Source organism: Phaethon lepturus, unplaced genomic scaffold (assembly GCF_000687285.1).
Source record: "Phaethon lepturus isolate BGI_N335 unplaced genomic scaffold, ASM68728v1 scaffold13079, whole genome shotgun sequence".
In the NCBI taxonomy this organism is placed as follows: Eukaryota; Metazoa; Chordata; class Aves; order Phaethontiformes; family Phaethontidae; genus Phaethon; species Phaethon lepturus.
In genome coordinates, this window is record NW_010564288.1 from 55,664 (window position 1) to 77,119 (window position 21,456).

Here is a 21,456-nt window from a genome sequence, read left to right on the forward strand (position 1 = left end):
GGTTTCTGGAAAACCTGGGGGGAAAAAAAACCTGTTTTAAGATAAGCTGTAGCAAAGATGCTTAAAAATGAAACAATGCAAGATAGTCTAGATGAAAATAACTTATTCAGGTCTAGTCAGACATAAGTATTTTAGATTAGATTGCAGTTTTATTGCTGCCTCACTGGGGGGAGATCCCCATGGCTCTAATAACCACAGAAGTGCTAGTCTGCCGCCCATGGGACAGAGGTTATGTATTTTTGAATAAAATAATCCTGATTTAAGTAATAACTGCTTGTACAACCTAACGCAGCAAACATCCTGCTACTGTGATTGTATTACAAGAATAACAAAAAAGACTAAATTCTTACCCTTGGGACCCCACTTCTACTCCCCTCTAAGCAATTAACACCGAGGTAAAATTGGAAAGTGCCTGACACCCTAAGGAGCCCCCTCAGACCCTGGGCCCGGCCGTCCCTGCAGCCCCCGGGTGCCCACCCTGCTTCCCACCATCACAGCCTGCCCTCACCTCAGCTTCCCACCACTGATGGGCCAGCCTTACAGCTCCTCCGATTGGCCAGTGGCAGACAGGCGCGCCCTCCGATTGGCTGTGCGCCTCGCTGGTGCGGGTGATAGGCTGGGCCCCGCTCCCGCCTCTGCTGCGTGCTTGTCCACCTCCTCCCGCCCTGGCGCCTGTCCGGCTCGCCCGCTTGCAACGTAGGTGGGGCGTCCCACGGAGGGCTGGTGCCCGGGCCGGCAGTCGGGCAGAACTAAGGCTCAATAATCGCTTTAGGAATACAAGTAGCTCTGTTCCAGAAAATATGGGCCTGAGGAACCAAAACATGCAACTCTCAAGAGAGGGAAAGCAGATAGGAATCTTAAAAAGCAGCCTGAACTCAGAAGAAAGCGGACCACAAGAACTGCACTATACAGAAAAATGTTTATTGAGAGTGTTGTTGCATTAGAATTGTCACCATTTCATTAGGAAAAGCTGTGGCAAAAGAAACGTATCATTATTGCTTTCCTGTCAAGAAATCAGGTCTGTAAGTCAGCACTGGTCTCTCAGCTGGTTGCTCAGTTCCTGAAGTTCAGCAATCATGTTGTCCATAGTTGTCACCTCATCAGCTATCTCACTGAGAACCTCATTACTTGTTGCACCTAGAAAAAGTTGCTGCATGACAAAAGAAATACGTTATTTTAAAATAGACACGGTTTCTCTGTTTCAGTGTAGAGACAATACAGAAAGCTCATCCACGCTATTCTACCTTTTGTATTTTTGGTACCTATGATGGTATCTCTCTCTTTAAAAAAGTCCATTTTGTGGACTTCAGTCCACAAAAAAGTCCATTAATAATCAGAAGGTGCGCATATTTACATATATCTGTATATACACACACATATATAGACATGTGGTTTGTGCCACACACCTGAAGTATGGCCAAATCCTCCTGTGGATGTTTGGTTTCTGCTCTGACTTGACTGCCTATGCTGACTCGTGATCCCATCGAAAGTGAAGGACTTTACCATGAAACTCAAATTAGAAGAGCATCTCACACACTATCACTGCAGTCCACAAACCCACCTGTGCCATATTCTGTTGTGTTTTACTCTCCAAATCCCCAACTAAGCATTTTAACTTTTTGTGTCAAGACATGCATGTGTGTAATTGAGTTATACAAGAGAAAACAAAACACTACAGAGTAATAAAAAAAGTTTGTTCTTAACGACCTTAAGACATTAACAGAAACACAAAGCAGCTAACTCGTGAGCAATCATAATCTTCACGTATTTACAGGGAAACCAAAGGAGAGGAATGCTACGTGACTTGTCTAAAAGCCTTGAGATACACAAGCTCTGACTGGAGCTTTGTGCATGCTGCACCAGAACATGTTGCTATTGCAAGACCAAGTCATTTGACTCAAGTAATATGGAGGTACCACTGCAGAAATATGGTGGTGGTGGGGAGGGACCCAAACATATGTTTCTCCTTTATTATGTAAAGGGAGAGTGATCCACACTTCATTTGACACAAACAAAGCCTAAATTTAGAGACAAAAACAAACCAAGAAAACAAAAGTTGCTCTGGAGTACATCTGTATATCATTATATCATTAAAACATAACGGCACAATACAGATACGTATATAAACAAAAATGTACTTAAAAGGCCTGAACCAAGGTCTTCGATGCGCCTCAGAACAGTGTTGTCACTGAACAAAGGAACATCTTACACAAAAATAGGAACATGTTCCTGCTACAAGTACAGAAACTTTTCTGACTTTCAGCTGAAAAACTTCACACTGGGAATGTGACACAGAAGTTTTGTTTTTTTCTGGCTAAGACAGCAAAATAAATCAGGATGATATAATTATTTGTTCATTATTTTTTCCACAGTTAAAGAGATCTATTCAACTAGATGCAGCCTGGGGAAGTTTCACGCACCATCATTCTTTGGGCTTTGTGCACCATGTTTCCCCACAACAGTACCCACATTTCATGCATTTACGATACCGCTCCATGACCTTTCTTCTTTTCAGAGACCCCACCTGTCAGATCTGAATGATGCATGGGGGCAAGGAGCAGAAAAGAGTCCACTGTGCTATTTGCCAGAACATGCAACTGCCCAGAAGGCTCTGTGCAGAAAGGAGCCCATTAACAACACATTTAGTTGTTGCAGCCTTTAGCAGAGTGTGGGTGCATCATGAGTCCAGCACAACACAGGAGATGGAATATCAGAGATGGAGATCCCAGGAAAGGTGAGAAGTCTGAGAAGTGACATTGTTTCACCTGTACAAAAACTGCTGATTTGTCCCAACTGCATGTCCTTAACTACAAAATTTGGGAATTTTATCTTTTAAAAGTTACTTTCGCTGTTCCTTTATTCTTTCTAATCTTAGCTACTAAGTTTGCTCTTAGCCCATTTTTTAAAGTGCTTTTCTCTGTTAAAAGAAAAAAGAAAAAAACCCCTCACACTAATATTGACTCATAAGGCAACAAAAGGAGATGCTGCTGTCAAGCTTGGACAGGCATACACAGTGCTAAATTGTTTGTGCATAGGATCTTACAGAAGATGACTGAGTTTTTAAACTACAACACACTCTGGAAATTCAATACGACTTCAAATTAAAAATAAGATGGCATCTTGGAAAGTATACAAAAACAGTGAGATCACACCAATAGCTTTATCTCTAACACATCAGTTCTCAGAAGTGCCATAAAACTTAGAGACACCATTATCTGCCAGTAATATAGATGTTCATTTAATTAGCGCCTTCAGGGATTAAGAATACAATTTATGAGACTCACCTATTCTTAATCTTTCAGATACTGCATGATCTTGCATAATATAAACCACCTGTACTTGGATTTATATAATTTACATCAAGTAGTCTTGCCTTCTCTACAGTCATACTCAGACTACAGTTTTTTTTTTTTAAAAAAACATTCTGTGAATCACAACAAAACATACATGTTGTGGCTTTTTTCTCCACATTCCAAATACTTATGTATGCCAGTATCTAAAAGCACAGCTACAAGCCAGCTTGTGTCTGCTTATACAATTTTCCCAGGCTTTCATCCTTCTTAAAATTATAGGACTTAAAAGTGAGTGAGCCAAGTTTAGCACACTGATGATGGATCAACACTTTGCAACACAAGCACACATGTTACGAAACTTATGCTCTGTAATTCATGTTTACTAAATGCCACTCACAGCCAGGAAGAATACTTCTTTAGGACATTAAGTGTATTTTGAATGAAAACCTATTCCAGATCATTCCTCAGTTAAACAATGGCTGTGTCTCATGTTGTAAGATGAAGGGTAAAATTAGGATAATAATGGTGCGGAAACAGACTTGGCTATGGAGGGTGCGTGGCTATGGAAGCACAACTCCAAAACCCAAATATATGATACAAACATGATGACATTTTCCAATGAATTAATATCTGAATTGGTAGGGTGTCCATGAAAACCTTATTAAAATTAGGTCTCTCTTTTAATAAATAACTTTTTTTTTAAAACACATCAAGTGAGTGTAGCCCTGACACATTTTGGTCTTTTCTGCTGGTTTACATCCATTCTTTCTAAGACTGCTCTGCTTCCCCCATGACTACTCACGTAAGGAACAGGTCTTTGAAATGATCGATTTCTTCCAAACATTCGAGTCTGTTTGCCCAACATTTTAAGTAAAATTCTAACTTAGTCTAAGAGATAGCACTGACATTTTAGAGTAGTAGGTTTATTTCAGTCAAAGCCTAGCAGGAAGAAATGAAATAAAAGTACTTAAAACTGTAATCCTTAACAGTGTAGAGGTGAATATCTATCTGATGATGCACTGGGACAGGCAGGTATTGTTTGACCTATAAATGACTCAAACCAGAGAAATGGTTTCTGGCAACAGAACAAAGATTTCTAGCTTTCAAACAAAAATTCCTACCTTTCAAACATTCCTACCTTTGCTTTGGATGACAAGCCACGTAAGTTGAGTCGAGCTGAAGAAAGTATCTGCAAAGCTTCCTGATGATTAGATTTGTTCTTGCTGCATTTTATAGCCACTAGAATCCAAACACAGAAAAGGACCCCAAAACAAAAAAGCATTACCTCTATAGCAATAATCTTTAAACAACATTAAACATTTAAACAACAACATTTAAACAACAACATTTAATTAAAAATCTTTATTCCTTCCATAGACTTTTTAAAAATGTAATATCCCCAGAAACACACACAAAGAAAAAGAATGCCAAGTAATTTTGAGACGATATCTCTAAACCCAACAGGTATATATATCCTTCTTAAATATAAGTATCACAGCACAGTGAATAGTCTTACTGCATCTGACTGAGATGAACTACGGATGCATTTTCACTTGCATTATGAAATTGCTCGACCATGAAATGAATTGATTCCATGTTTACCAAACATATGTTTACTGACTCACCCAACACAATTTCTGCCTCATTCCAAGTCTATTTTTGTATGCACTATCAGGATGATGGTTTTTGTTAGAGGACTCCCAATAGTAGGAATAAATAGAATAGGTAAGGTATAATGTTATTTTGTTACTAAGCTTAATGAGTATTTGCTACAGTCTTCATGAATAATAGAAGTTCTTTTCACGTAAAACATACCATATGCAATCTCTATGGCTCCTTTCACCACTTCCTTAAAAGAAGAAACATCTTTCTGCCAATCACTTGACTGAACTTCACATTTATGTGCCTTAGTAAGACACTGCAGTGACTGCAAGGAGGAAAAAAAAAGATCAGTACATGAGAAAACAAACTAGGAGACTAATTCAGTTTTAAGTATCTATGAAATTAATGTTAAATCCAGAAAATGAATGTGTCTTTACTATGCTTGATTTCCTGTGTGTTGAAGTAGTGTCCTTCTCTGCAATGGTAAGCACCAGCTGTAACACAGATGTTCTTCACCAATATTGTGTCTCAAGTATGAAAGGATATAAAGTAACGTGTCTAATTTTTATCTTTTAAAAATCTGTCTAGACTGATGGATGTGACCCATGTTTGCCAAGTCATCATAATTAAATGCACATGAAAAAGGGAAAAATACTTGTACTCACAATTCAAACAGCAATTTTGCACCAAAAAAATTATAACTGAATACATCAAAGCTTTCTTTCTGTATATGTATTTTTGGCAAATAATGTATTTTACAGATGCAGCTATTAGCTGCCATACTGCTCTGGTTCTCAGTGTAAACAGGAAAAAATAAATGGAAGCAATATGGAAAAAGGTTCCCATTAAGAAAAAACCCATGAAAAATTTAAGCAGAATAAATTAATTTTTGCATTCTAGTTTTGTTTTCTTTCTCCAGCATCAGAAATACAAAACAAATACACGCCAGAAGTTAACATGGCTCGGTTCAATAACAACTCTTCAACTGTCTTTTTAAAGACGTTAAATATCACAGAGGAATAAAAAACTTTCAGTGCAGTACATGTACATGAGCACAATAAAGACTTTTGACTGCTGAACAAAGACAGATTAAATTTAGGGTTGGTCATCCCAGAAGTTTCTACCTTCTCTCTCCCACCGTATTTCCAATCACTATGACACAGGTGATTGAACTGCTCATGCTGCTGTAAACTGCAGTAAAAGTGTATTAAGTCAAACCAAAGCAAATTTTTTTTTTTCCTAATAACCTAGGTTACAATTGCTAGTAGTTCTGGCCAGCAGAGGCAAGAACGTCCAAGAGAAGGAACAACAGTTTTTACAGCAGTCTGATTTCGGTCTGCACATGTCTGAGTCAGAGCAGCAAATTAGGGGGGTTTTGCTGACAGACGTCAGGGCGGGGAAAGGATTAAAAGTCTTGTAAGGCTGTTTGTTTGTACTTCTGGAACCTGGATTTATCCTGGAAGGAAACAGTTATGAGCTGGGGAGAGTTCAAGGAACAGAAGGGTTTCATAGCCTGGGTACGGATCAGTAGGAAACTTGAAGGCTGGAAGGATTCCTCAGTGGGAAAGGGGTGAACTGGACTATGTTCAGCATAGGAAAGAACTGAACAAGGTGGCAGGTCGGATATATAAAAGTCTTAAGAGTAAATATATGCTAAACTAAAGAAAAAAACCAACCCACAAACCACAAAACCAACACTGCAGTAGTTTTACACTCCTAACTTGTAAACCCTGTCTGACTCAATTTACAAAGCACTGTTGTGAATTTTAACTGTGGACTCACTTTTAACTAGTGATTCATGGCATCAGATACGGCAGCAGAACAGAAAGGTAAAAAAAATAAACACCAACCCACCCTTTACAATAGCCAGACATACAAGGTTGTGCTTTCAAATGCAATGTTCGGAACAAAATTGCTTAAATATAATTAATCTGCACTAAATAAGGTATTACATTATGCAATAAAGGTCAAATCCTACATTTGTAAGGAGGTACATGACACTGATAGGTTTGTTCTCATCTCTTTGTCCTATGATGCTGCAATATAGTAAATAATGCCCTTTCAGAATTCATTGGCCTGTTGTACAATAAATGTGGGTGGAAAACCGCAGCAATACATCTGGCATTTTTCTATAAATAGTTATACTCACTTAATATCTGACTGACACATGATGGTGCTTGTGGCAGTGAAGCCAATAAATACTGGTTTTAACATTTTTACTTTACAATGTGATATCAGAAAAGCTACCAGTGATTATCTAGTGTATGGTAAATTAATTTTTACACTGTAAATGAATATATGCTGTGACTGTAGGCAGTTTTGCTCTTTCATGATCTACATCTATGGTACCGTCATACTAGGATACTTGGATACATACGTAAGCATACCTTAAGTATTTAAAAATATCATACCATTTTGCAGGGCAAGCTAGACCCTAAGTGTGTTCCATAACCAGTCTGATTAGGAAACACAGTTAAAGTCCTGTCTACTCTACAAATTGAAACCATGTTTTTAACTGGGTTAGTGAAAAATACTGTGATGTAACCAGATTCTGAAACGATTACATTTATAATATAGACAGGGCCTCTGCTACTTTGCATGTCTGAGTAAGAATTTGAAGATATATTACAGGATATTGCAGTGTCTGTATTTCTGAATTCTAAGTAGGCCAAATCCCTTTTATTGTTTAGCTGTAAAGAAAAACAGGGAAGGAAAAATGGAGGAATTGGAAGTATAATGGACACTGACAAAGACGAAACAAGGCATTTCACAGGGCAGAGCATAAAGAGGAAGACAACGAGCAAGGCCCAAATAATTACAAGTTTAATCCCACAGGCATACAGTTTGTAGGACCAACCATCTGTATAATATGCTTGATATCAAGCGACAAGCAATCCTCCAGACTGACATTTTTGCCCAGGCCAAAGGCATATTCCTATTAGAAAATACATACTGAATGCTGACCTTGTGTATTTTCAGCTTCAGTGAAGATCTGAAAACTCTTAAGTATTTTTGGATTGTGCAAGACTATTTGAATTTTGGAAATTTGATACCAAATGCCAAGCACACTCCAGCATACAACAAAGTAAACACTCCTAGCAGTTCAGAGTGGTTATTTTGCACATACAATCAACTTGATTACCTGGGAAGCGATAGGAACAAGAGATGGAAGTTAACGTAGCAAAACCACATACGAGTAAAGAGAAACCAATCGAGTTCAACAGATTAAGAATTAAATAGCATTATTTAATTCCATTTTAAGCTAAGTAAGGACAAAACACTTTTACTCTGTGAACTCTGTGGTATAGACTATCTTAAATGCATTTTCTCTTAGCAATTGCAAAGAAGAATATAGATGGTTTATGATGCCACTGGATCATGTCATTAAGATCCACGTTTTTCCAGAAGCTGCAATATCTTGTCTTCAGAATCAAAGATTCCAATAAAAAAACCAAAACAAAACACCCTCCCTCCCCCCAAATATAGCCATTAGACTGTGGAAAGTTTCAGAACACAAATCCAAGACTATGCACATATGCTATAATACGATGTTTTAAAATGAAATACCAATAAGAGAGATACTTTCTGAAAATCCACAAAAACTCATGTAAAATGACTTGCTTCTGTTAGGTAATAAAAATGTGTGCTGTAGGAACATGAAAAGCAGAAGATAAGCTAATAGAAACCCTAAAGCAAAATACGTCTTGAACAAGAGCATGTCTTACTAATAGCACTAGTTTGTTAGAGAACAGAAAGTTTGCAACATAAATGTGTTATCCATAAAAATGTATACCTCATAACATATTTACCTTTTCAATGTCTTCACCATTATCATTCTGTCCATTTCCATAAAGCTGGGCATAAAGTCTCCAGATCTCCCCATCATTTGTCACTCGTGAAGTCACTCTGCCCAAGAGCTCTTGCAATTTCCCCTTCAATCCACTCGCTACCTCTCCCGTGCGATCTGCCATACCATCCACTACTGCTCTGACCAGGATAGCCAGCACCTTAAAAAAGCAGCAGGGAAGAGTTTTTATTTCAAATCAAATCAACATCAGTATATATAATGATATCTGTAATATTTGGTCTCTATTAATGATTCAGTAAAATAGTAATACAGTATCACGTGAGAAGTATAGAATTTACTAAGAAATATGTTATTAAGAGAATAACTAATTTAAACCTCATCTGTAAGATTCTGTGGTTGGTGAAGATAAAGAGGCCAAAGAGCTAAGACAGAATTTTGGGTTACTGGCACAGGCTAGTGTGAAAAAGAACGGTACAAGAAATCGTGGCAGTATCATAAAGATATTTTTACCTTATAATACGGTTATAAAAAGATCAGTAAACAGGTTGAATCAGATTAATTCAGGTAATGGAACACACCGTTGCTTACAGGACCTCTATTTAATTATCTGCAGAAAGTGAAAGATGTATAGTGGATGAGATGGGAAAGTGGAAAGCAACTGAATACCACCCTGGGAAACTGCGTTTAACGCACTTCTGGTGAATTACTAGTCAAGTCATTTCAATCAAACTTTTTACAGGTACTCATTTAATGGCCTTACTTTCTGAGTCACTGGCTTGAGAGTGTGGGATCTGACCTGCAGAAATACTGAGCACTTGCAGCTGCTGATGAATTCAGTGGGAGTTGGGCTTTGCATGTATGAAATGCTACATAATACCAAGTGTCCCAAAAAACCCCATGAGTCTTCCTGTCCCAAAACAGACACTCAGAATTAGAAAACAGTTTTGCTGTGCCTCAGTTCCTTCTCAGTAAAATGAGAAATAGCAAATGTCAATTAAGACATTGGATCATATGGTGAATTAGAAGAAAATAAAACACAGAAAGCTGTGGCTTCCTAAATGAGAACTACCTGACCTGTGGAGTGCATGAGACGCAGAGACTGGGGAAGAAATAATAATAAAAACAATATTAATAACAGTAATAAAACCAATTTCAAAGATGATCTGTGAATAGCCCCTAACCACACAAATATACCACTACTCTAAGTAAAAGTAGGACAGAGGTGCATCCTCACAAACCAAGATGTAGTTCATTTGGCAGAAAGTAATGTAAAAATTATGACAGTATCAAAGTATAGTACACTTAAAATAAAAACATATGCAGTTTAATATTTGTGATATGACATTTTCCTAAAACAGCTTTTCTTTAGAATGACTCAATTACCATGCATCCAAAGAATTAATTGCTGAGTTTTATCAGATATAGTGAGGCTTTGCCAAAAACTCCCAAATAAATCAAAATGGCTGATGATGTTCTGAAATAAATCTTTGTGAGAGATAAAGTGAAAAAAGGAGTTATAAATCTCCCTGGTATCTTTGCAGAATCAGTATGAAATCATAGTAGCATCTGAACATCAGCTAAGTAGTCCCTCCTTGAAAACCATGAGTTTAATAGCCCTAATTAAGTGATATGACAAACTGGCTGTTTTTCTTTTCTGTTAAAGAGCTCAGCTTTTCACTTAAGAAAATACAATCAGTTATTAATACTCCAAAAGTTCTGAAATTCATATTGCATTCATAATTTGGAATCTAAAGGACTAAAACCCACCGCTAAACAAATCAGGTCTTCTGTAATGATTTGCTAGAAAAACACCAGCAAGCATTGATATTTCCATTACTATAGCATTGTAATAAAAAACATACAAGAGGGTAAGAAGAGACATACTGTGTTCTCTTTTGAAAAGGAACTAGAACTGGTCCTGAGGTTTCATACTTACATTTTTTATATATATATATATATATATATGACTTCTCAGCCAGTTTCTCATTGTTCCTCAAAGTCCAGAAAGTTAGTTCACATGAATATCATATACAGTTATCAAGAGTTTTAAAGCCAATGATATTTTGTTTGCACATTAAAAAAAACCCACCAGTTTCCTCAGTCAGTAGGATGTAGCAACTGAAAAATTATTCATATTCCTAGAGAGTTCAGGCTTTGCTTACACTTCCATCGTCATAATGTATCTCCTTTTTTGTAATTCATCATGTAAACTTTAGCACTCCGACAGTTAAAATAAAACTAGTGTGAAAGCCTGGATTAAAGGGTCCATTAAACACTAATGAATCATTAATGCTACTTGGCTGTGCCCAGTTGTTAAATAAAGCTATTTCAAATTGCAAGTGAATTGTGCTAATCATCAAAAAGTATGAGCATATGAGCAGTGTAACAGACCTATCCATTTCAGATGGTTGTCTTAAGTGTTAATTTTATCTTTGAGAGATTTTTAACTGCCATACATACTGAACTACTAAAGCAATGCTTTGTTGCCCAGGATCCCACACAAGCAGTAGGGCTTTTTTTTTTTTTATGCCTCTTTTAATGAACTGGGCTGCATATGACCACTGTGCAGAGAGTTTGTGTTCAGTATGACGTTACACCATCTTCTTTGCTTTTGTGAATAATATGTGTTTACTAAAAATTGAACAAAAACCACCACGGGACAAAACCTGAGAAACAAACCAAATAATTTTAAAATGTTGTGATTGCTATCAGTTCATTCCACAATTGTTCTCCAAACAGCTCCTTTAATATAAAATTCACTGGTCAAACCATTTTTTAGAAGCTTCACTAATACTAATCAAACTTGACAGCACTCAAGTAAGAAAAGAACCCTCAGCCACCAGATCCAAAATGACAAATCTGCAACATATGAGCTCTCCTTATGCCCCTCCCAAATTAAAGCATTATAATCAGGACAACTGTAATTAGTGAACTACTTAAAAGAAACAGGGCTCCAAAAAGCATTCATTCCTATCCTCGCTCCTCAAAACCCCCTTGGAACAGGCTCTGACAGCCTTTTATTAGAAACAGTCTGGCAACACGAACCACTGAAATGAAGATGATATTTGATGGAAAGGGTAGCAGAAAAACTTCGCTAGACTCTGGAGAACACAGAATTGCAGAGAGGAACCATTTGTCCATACTTATGAATTCATAGTCTTTGACAACACAGGATGAAGATCTGGTTTCTGAAAGCAATGTAGCAAAACAGCTTTTTCCAACAGCAAAATAACTGTTCTTCACAGAACTGCAATTTTCCAAGTAAAAAAAGATTGCTTGCCTCCACATACATGCACATGGTACTAAGTAGTGCGATTAGCAGTGGCAGAAATTTTTCAGGTATATTCACCATCTCAGAATAATAATTCAGAGCCTAAAACTGATGACTACAACCGGTAAGGCTTTCTCCTCAGGTCCTTTTTAATGACTGATCTACTAGCTGAAACTAGAGATTATTCAATGACCCTTTATCTTTTATTACATAACATCTATATTAAAGGTTTTCAAGGTATGTTTCTTAGTAGGTTCACAAACATTAGCAGGAATATGGAAATTTGAAGAATTAATAACCAATAAGGAAGGAAGGAAGGTAAGAAAGCATGCTTATAAGATTTAAGGGGAATACTAGGAAACAGACTTTTGAAAGCCCTTTGCTGTAATCTTTCATTGTATTGTTGTTCATTTATAAAGAGCCCTTCAGCTTTTCCTTGTTCAAATTCTGTCTGCATTATCAGCACATGCATATCTTCAAACCTCATGATATCCTGATCTCAGAACCTTTGCCACAAGGATGACATCGTTAAATAACTAGAATAGCTTAGAAGCAAAATTTCCCAAAGCTGCATTCTGTACTTAGAAGTCTGGCACAAAAACACAGCAATGGTCTAAGTCACGGATGAAGATATGAATGCCTTACTGTTACTAGAAGAAGTTAGTGATTTACAAATATGGCTGCATACTATGCTGAAATAATATCTGATGTAACTACAAAACCCAAGAACATTTCAAATTATATTCAACTGCACACTCTTAATTGATGCATTCAGTCTCTCATGGGGTATTCTGCAACAACAATTATGCTAAAAGTGATTGGTGATAGGCTTTCTGTTTTCACAAAGACCTGTAATCAATGACTCAACTTGTTTCTTCCAGTCCCATGCATATTTATTTTTCTGAATTTTTAAATTCCTACCTTCTTTCTCACCACTACGTCATCCAGCTTAATAGTCAATCAACTAAAATCTATGACGACCACAAATACCAAATGTAACCTGAGAGAAGATCATACTATGTCGCATGAAAACAGAGGTGTATGCTTCCACTTACATTCATGATTTTACTTTGTTAAAATACAATTGCACAAGAGGATTATAGAGCATCTCTATTTAAAACAGGCCAGTTGGCAAATGGGAGAGGCTCAGAAATTTTTGTAAACAATCTCAGCAGAAGCTTTGAGTTTTATGTGCTTTTTTTTTTGTTTTGCTATGGAACTACTCTTCTCTTCCTTCTAAGATTATTGATTAAAGCCTTTCTGAAATTCTTTAATCAGTCTCTGAGGTTTTTCTTGCCCAGCTAGTAAAATCTTTCTGATTGAGGAAACTGTATTAGAAGTCATGATGAAACCCATGAAGCACGTTACATATTAGAAGCCAAAGTTAAAATTATGGTGCAAAAAATCCCCCACATATTAGGATATAAATATATTTAGGATACATAGCATATATATACTTCTGTAAAAATTATAATATATGATTAAAAGTTGTATGAGAACAAGATGAAAAAAGAGTTATACAACAAAAATAGAATTTTAGTGCAAGCAATATCCCCAAATATTTTAATAAAATATCCTACATAAAGTTTGACAAAACACACTAATAGGAGTCTGTATCCTCTCAAAATATCTAAAATGGACAAATACACATAGAAAGTTCTACTCCTAGTCAGCTGTCAATCTGACTAAAATAATACAGTAGACCACCCCTAAAAATGTTACTTAAATTAAGAACCGAAATGAAAAAAAATCATTAAAAAAGGCCAACCATCTGCAAGATGCTCCATGTATAAACACACAGGCCCAACCAGTACCACAATACTGTAGCTGTGAAACACAGTAATCTTTACCTATTTTCCATAGATGCTTTTTAGTACAAAGAGAGTTTGAGACCTTTTAATGTTAAGCCACATCAACCCCAAAAGATTTTATTCGTACAGGATGTTATCCTGTGCATGGTTGACTTTATAGTAGTAAGTACCGTACTCACAATTTGTTATTTAAAAGTAACCCGAAAAAAAGTTTTTAACATCCCTCCCCCCCATGAACAAATAAGTTTCCACAACCATAATTATTTCTACCTGTTCTCTCTCCTCATCTCTGGACTCAAACACCTAAGATCCAGGAAAGCTACTTTTAATCATTTTATAGGATAAGAAAAGAAACATGCTCCTGGGATCAATGACCAGCAGCAGCTGGATCCTCTTATCCTAGTACTATACACAAATTCCCTAAGAGCTCATAATCTGTTCAATGAGATCCATTAATCTTGCAAAGGCTTTTGGAAGGTGTTTCACTATTCTGCTTAAAGGATTCTTTGGCTCACCTTTCAGATTCACCTTGCTATTTTCATTGAGTATACAGAGCCCTGCTTAGGTCAGGACCTGGTTTTAGGCAAGGAAACATCTCAGCTGAAGCTGTTAAAGTAGGCTCTCTGGATTTTACCCAGAGCATACATTTACAAACACAGAAATTAACTGAACTTAACTGAACTACAGTGAAAGATGAGCAAAATACCTCCCTTATTTTTCTTTCTTCCAGATTATTAAGAATCAATGTTCTGACTGTAATGTGTTCAATCTATAAAACGTAATTCACTTTCAAAGGCTTATTTGTGGAGTTTTCAAACACATGGGAAAAGCTTACCTTTCTTTAAATGAAATAATGTGTACTATTTCTGATACTAAGATATGCAGGAACAGTATGGAAAGATGGGGTTATGCACTATGTTTTATTTAAGAATAGATCTTAAATCTGCAAGCCTCATATTTGTTCTTCCACTAAATCGAAGGCAATGGGGATGCAAAGGCTTTCCTTTTTGTCCATTTTTATTTTAAATACTTAGTCTTACAGTCCATCTCAAAAAAAAAAAGAGTAGGCAAGCCTTACTGTCGTGGTTTGGTATGTGTACTATCATTACTGATACCATTATCAGCAGAAATCTCTCTCTGTCTCTCAAGAAAAATCAATGAACATATGCAATGACTTAACATGAAAACTTCCCCACCTGTGTATCCTTGTAGTTTTCTCTTAAGTCCATGAGCCGATGATAAGCTTTAATCGCTTCTGAAAACTCTCCAACATCTGTACTGGTAAGAAGATAGTTCTCCCATATTTGCCAGTGCTCATAGTTGCATTTGAGAGCTTCTTGGAGGGTTCGAAATGCTTTGATTCTAATCAATAATAAAAGAGGAGAATAGAAAAGAAGATTCTACATTAAAGATTTAATATAGAAGATTTCTGTATTAAAATCAGTTGGAATTATATCAACTAAAAAGCTACTTAGCTAAAAAAATGTTTAGAAGACAGTGCAATGTACAAGTTATGGTTCATAATTTACAATACTGATAGTTCCTTAATCTCCCTTGCCAGTTACTTTCTGTCAGTTCACTCCACAGTATGCTCTGCAGACTCTGAAGTAGGTAATCTCTGTGTTAGCTCTCATAATTACATTTTGACAAAAATTCATTATAATTGTGCCACCTATGTCAATATTTTCTTTTCTGAATTTGTAATTGGAACCATGAGAAAACAATCTTACTCATGCTGCAGTTGTAACACATTAAAAAATTAAAAACCCAACCTCACAACTGAAAAGAGTGTATTTTTCATAACTGAGTTCATGGCAGATGCAGAATGATATTGACTCATCACACAAAGGAAGGTTACTTAACAATAATAGCTTTTTGTGATTTATTTTAAACATTTGCACATGGTAAACATGTATATCCATTGCAGAGAAGCCCAGCATTTTCAGTAATTTTTTTCTTATGTCAGCTGGAAGCTTTACTTACATTCTCTGTTCCCTGATGCTATGCTGCTCAGTACAAATGTGTCAGAGTGGCCCCAAACACTATTAGGGTCCTTCACCAAAGGTGCTGCCCAGTGAACCATCTCACAGTGGCAGGATAAAGTGTTGTGGAGTAAAGGTGGACAGAATAATTCCTATGAAGTCACTGTCAAGTCAGGAAGCATCTGTATTTTTTCATATGGATCCACTGCAGGCAACTCTTTGCCATGCCCTTACTCAAGGAGAGAAGTAATGGCATTCTCTGGTAAGGAACATATGATAATTCGGCCAAATCAAGAACGTGGGCTGAAAGCAGCTGACCTACAGTTTACAGAGGTATGACTTCCTGCCAAACATGAAACCAGTGCTGCCAGAGCGGAGGCAGGAGTAACAGGTCTTAATGCTATCTGAAATGTATGTTGGTAAGGTCTGGGTACCTACTGTTCAACATTTTCAATGTACTGCCAAAAGTTTCAATAAATTTGAGACGTTAAAAAAAAGCACTGCTAGAGAATCAGAATGATAGGGTAGGTTCTTAGGACTTCAAGAGGTTGAAGCTTACTCTCAGCTAGACAGTCATGATTTGTAGAAACCCCCCCCCCCCCACCAAAGGAATAAATTCCTTTAAATGAAACCTTGAAACAGAGTTTTCCCAGTTCCACAAAAGTCTTCTTTGTGGAGGTATGACAATAAATCTCTTCTTAATAAAGAGCATATAAAGATGGCTTGTTATCAAAATTTGCAGTTCACTTGCTCTATTGGTTGAGTGAGTTGCTATAAGTGCTGTCTCTAAAGAAAGACACTTCAAAGAAATTGTTGGTTGAGTTTTAAAAAGAGGATCCAGGAGAGTGTCTATATCCCAGCCAGAAAAAGGGAATATCTAACTAGCGGATCAGGCCATTAAAGGTTTGGAATGGCTGGGTCAGGGAAAAAACATAAAGACCTGCCAATCTAAGACCACAGTATAAAAATAGTTACCAAATACGCACTAAGATTGCTGACTGATAGAGCAGAATTATTGAAGGAAAACAGGTCATTGGGCATAGCTACAGCAGAACAGTCCACAGGCAGGATTTTCCCATGTTCACTCCCCTTTTCTCTTTCTTCTGATATACATGGTGCTGCTGAGTAAACAGTGTATTTACTAACAGCTGGGTCTGCTCTGCTGTTAAGAGTCCTAATAAGGGATTTCTGAAACTAGAAACCCCTACAGTAAGGCGTTTCTGAAATTGCTCTTCAACATCTGTAGGATTAGCCTGTATAATCTCTCTCAAGTTCTCAAAAAAGTTAATAAGTTATCAGGAGGGCAGATACCAATCAGATGGATCTGTGAAATGTAGACAAGATACCAGAGGGATGGGATGAAAATCATATTCCTCAAATCGTCACTCTTGCTATGCTAATAAAGTCCTCTAGGTTCTCAAAACAAATCCTCTATGTATTTAATAAATCATATAATGATGGAGTATCCTTAACCAGGGCAACAGTTAAACCAATTCATATCCAAACAGGAAACAGTAGGCAGTACCAGTGCATCATCCTGTCTTGGAAACCAGGAATCTTTCACCCAAAGGACAGAGGGCCAGTCCCAGTTTTTTCTGAGAAATATGAGATCTAGATTTCACAGGCCTCCTGGCCAAAACCCAGAGCAATTTTTCTGGTAAACCAAAGAGTAGAGTCTGTTTTCATCACAATTTTTCTGGAGGAAATTCAGAATACACAAAGCTTGTGGAGTTTATTGGTTTATTGGGAGGGAAAAGAACAAGCGAGCTATTATGTGTGTAGATCTCCATTTGCTTTCATAATATTAAAAATAAACTGCCTGTTTTCCCCTTAAATCTACTGAGATTAATGTAGTACGAATTGATGTAGGTCTGAATATATAGTTTGCTTGAAATGGAAATAATCTTTTTAACTTCATAATCAAATTAGTTTCCAACTTTAATATGAATGTTTTGCACTGGTTGTACTTACTACACCATAAATGCTTTTAACAAGAAAAAAAGTGTAGGGTGAGAGATTGCTACTTTTATAAAGCTTATGAAACTATTTCCTGCAAAATCAAGTAAGTTATTAATGATCCAACCTGGGAGAGAACTGAAGAGGTAAGAATTACAAACATTATAAGAATAAAAACCTCAATGTCAAAAAAAAGGAAATCCCAATTATTTATTTTGGATGCAGTGTCTTCTAATCCTTTTGAAGTACTTACTTCTGTTTTAACCTGATATAAGCAGTTGATAAATTGTTCCAGGCCTCAGCATTCTGTAGTGATAAAAGAAGTTAAAAAAAAAATTATTCACTGATATTATGCTTAGTTGAAAAAAATATGTGAATAAAACTACTGTAAAATATCATTGATTTTGCCAATTACACATATTAACAAATATTTTCTACAAGGCAGTCAAAATATTACATTGAAATAGAGAATATTATATTAAAACAAATACATAAATAAATATTACTGACTACAGCAACAATCTGTTACATAAGTCAGCTCTTGCTTTCAGTTTAAACTGTAAACAGGCATCCTCTTCTGGATCTAGCTGGGATGGCTGAGTGGCTGGTGCTGCCAGCAGCTTATCACTTCTCACTAGCTGGAAGCTACTTACCTGCACTGCTCTGTTAGTGGAAAAAATTATCTGAATGTCCCCTAATGCACCTAAGGCAAAACTAACAGGGTTAGTTCCAACAGTGCTTATCAACTGTTTAGCTGAAAAGGATTATGGAGTGTACAGACAATCCTTCCTCTGGTAAAACCAGCAGAGCCATGTAGAGAGACGATTCCTCCTACTCATCGCCCTAACACGGATGCAAATTTGAAGCCTCACCACTGAATTCAGCGAAGTGACAACTAGTATAAATCTGAAGAACAGAACCTGGGTACTGCTATGAAATTTACTCTGGTACTGAAGGCTATCCTTGGGCTTCAGGAGCATTTAAATCATGTTGGGAAACATTTTTGAGGCTTAATTCATTAAAACGGTCATTACATTGCTGCACATCATTGTATAAAGATAGGTTTCTCCTCCATAACTAAGAGCCAGCCCAGCACTCACAAAAGAAATACCACTTAAGCCACTGAGAATTCAGCTGGCTTGTTCATATGAATACAATCAATTACAGGCCCCAGACAGATAAGTGAAAATTTTAGTACCTACTTGGAAGTAAATCAACTGTATTGATACCAAAAAAAAAAAAAATCAATATATGAAGTAAAAAATCTAGTTAAATACAGAGTTGTCTATATGTATATTTTTTTCAAGTTATTTTATTTTCTTAATAAAGACAAAAAGAATACTTTGTACTTTTCATTTCTCTCTCCTTCATTTCCCCAAGCAAAAAGAATGAATAATAGTTTCTATCAATTAGGTGGCATTAACTCTAAGCTAGCAACATGCCAGCAGTGAAGCCTTTTGAGAAAAGTATTGCCAGTACATTCCCGAGAGGTAGTCCAGCTGGTGCCTCTGCTATCTCAATGCACACTCACACTCAAATGGCAATACCGTACTCACGCTTGCCCCATGAATCCTGAAAAACTGGCTAACAGACTCCATTCTCCCTGTGCTCATGAACTACACAGTTACAAATTTACCTGTCATACAATCACTTATTTGACTATTTTTTCAGGAGAATTTGACTACTTAGAGAACTAAGTATTGTAATTTATTTTTTTGGTTTTATCTCTCTCTTTAGCACTCCTCACAGACTACTCATTCCCTTTTCTCTGTTTTAGCAATGTATGCAAGCATGAAGGAATTTCTGCTCAAACATATTTTAACATTCACACGCACATACTTGGATGAAGTTAACTATTGGGCAAGTATTTTTATGATGCCTTATGACAAAAAGATATCCTTAATGCACAAGTTTAATTTATTCAAAGGGCTAAGGTTTAAAGAAGTTTTTCATTATTGCTTTGCTTGTTTATAATGAAAACATCCTCGTTGCTATTAGATAAGCCATCTGAATAGCTTGTTGAAAAGTACATACATCTGGTTCCAATGTCACACAGCGCTGAAATGCTTTGGCAGCACCTTCGTAGCCTTCTAAAGCAATGTATGCGCAGCCCAAGGAAAACCATACACCTAGCTGGAGACAAAAATTGGATGATTACATATATATATACACACACACATTTCTGCAGAAAAGAAATAATTTTGCCTGGGTGCTCAAACACACACTACTCTTGTTGATTTTACCTGATTTTCAGCAATCATAATAGTATTGCATTGGAATAAATAATACCCGGTATGCAGAAATAGGAAAACTTTACGTTCATAGTTTTAACACATATGGATACAGTAGTGTTGACTATATAAAGACCACTTCACCATATGTGAAGTGCTCTTTAACAGTGCATCTTCATTTAGAGAAGAAAGTAATAGCTATTTAGAGGTTTGTATATTTTGCTTTACCTTGTGAAAAATCCACATTCACTTTATAGTATTGCAGTTAGGTCAAATGGTAAATACTAGGAAATGTATTTCAAGGAAATAACATTTTTACAAGAAACATTTCTAATGACTGAACATGAACACTTCAAAATTATAGCTCTTTCTACTTGAAAGAATATCAACCTTCTCTAGTTTATAATGCAATGTTTGGAGATAGAAACGTCCTTAAATAATGCCTCATGTAGAGAGCAGAACTGTACCAGCAATAATCTTGCATTGTAAGTCTTCAGTTGTTATAATCAAATACCTCTCATCCATACAGATTCAAATAATGTCAGATATAGGTATAAATTACAGCTGTTCTCATAGCTCTTCAATAGCAGGTTCCTGATTTGCCACATGGTTAATTCTCAAAGAGTAGCAAGTTAAGCAGTACTACCTTTTAGTACTACTTTACTTTTACATTCACAGAACATTTTCTGACAGCATTATGCTGCTTAAATGCATGCAGTCAAAATCAAACAGAACATTTTATAATATGCTGCAAAATCATTCCAGGTAATACTACCTACTGCAACACGCTCAGCTGTTTCTCCATTCTAAATGCCAAGGTAAGAAACATAAATGGGTTTTCTTGGAAAATTTTTTGAGAGAGGGGAAAAAGGTTCAGAAGAGGAAGATGGAGAAACAGGTTACATTAACTCTAATTTATACTGCATAACAACATATTACTTTTCAAGATGTCTGATTAATCTTTATATCCTCTTGTGTTTGGGTACTCGTCTTGAAGCAAACAATTCTGATAACTCAGGTTCTTCGTAGGAGACCATAATAGCTATTTCAACACAAAAATGTTACCTTAAGAAACACTTGCAAACCAGTGTTTACAGGGCTGAGGATAAAGCTGTTCGTTCACACGCAAGGAGTTTCCATCTCTACTGATTAATTGCAAACTCTGTAGCAGACATTTTGGGATTTTACAGGGCTGAGGATAAAGCTGTTCGTTCACACGCAAGGAGTTTCCATCTCTACTGATTAATTGCAAACTCTGTAGCAGACATTTTGGCAGTTCTCTCCAGACCAGAGTCATTTTTCTGTCTTTGAGACTCAACTTAAAATCAGTAACAAGATTGTCTGCTACAACTGGATTAACCTGATTTACCTGCGATAGAGTTTGTAGTTAATCTGCTTCAAAATTTAGATCCCAGCATACAAATTTATGACATTCATCCTTGTCACATCCAGCACCCTGGTGTGCAGTCTTCATGATACCAAGAAAAGAACTGAACAAGCTT

The 21,456-nt window shown here is 36.6% G+C and overlaps 1 protein-coding gene across 1 annotated transcript; it reads right to left on the reverse strand.

Moving 5' to 3' along the window:
- Positions 1-909: 909 nt before the first annotated feature.
- Positions 910-19,855, reverse strand: LOC104626812 (tetratricopeptide repeat protein 27-like). The gene is made up of 7 exons (XM_010294835.1): positions 19,758-19,855; positions 17,977-18,029; positions 14,982-15,147; positions 8,705-8,902; positions 5,109-5,220; positions 4,432-4,532; positions 910-1,150 (listed from the first exon to the last, which is right to left on the reverse strand). The coding sequence occupies exons 3-7, from the start codon at positions 15,012-15,014 to the stop codon at positions 1,028-1,030; spliced, it is 567 nt and encodes a 188-aa protein (XP_010293137.1). The 5' UTR covers positions 15,015-15,147; positions 17,977-18,029; positions 19,758-19,855; the 3' UTR covers positions 910-1,027.
- Positions 19,856-21,456: the final 1,601 nt, after the last annotated feature.

Bases quoted from the DNA above. Each gene is read 5' to 3' on its own strand.
- LOC104626812 (XM_010294835.1), bottom strand. From the start codon at position 15,014: ATGGACTTAAGAGAAAACTACAAGGATACACAG. The intron at 5,221-8,704 runs GTAAATATGTTA...TCCTCCTTGCAG, and splicing joins ATGGTGAAGACATTGAAAAG to TCACTGCAGTGTCTTACTAA. The intron at 4,533-5,108 runs GTATGTTTTACG...TTTGGATTCTAG, and splicing joins AGCCATAGAGATTGCATATG to TGGCTATAAAATGCAGCAAG.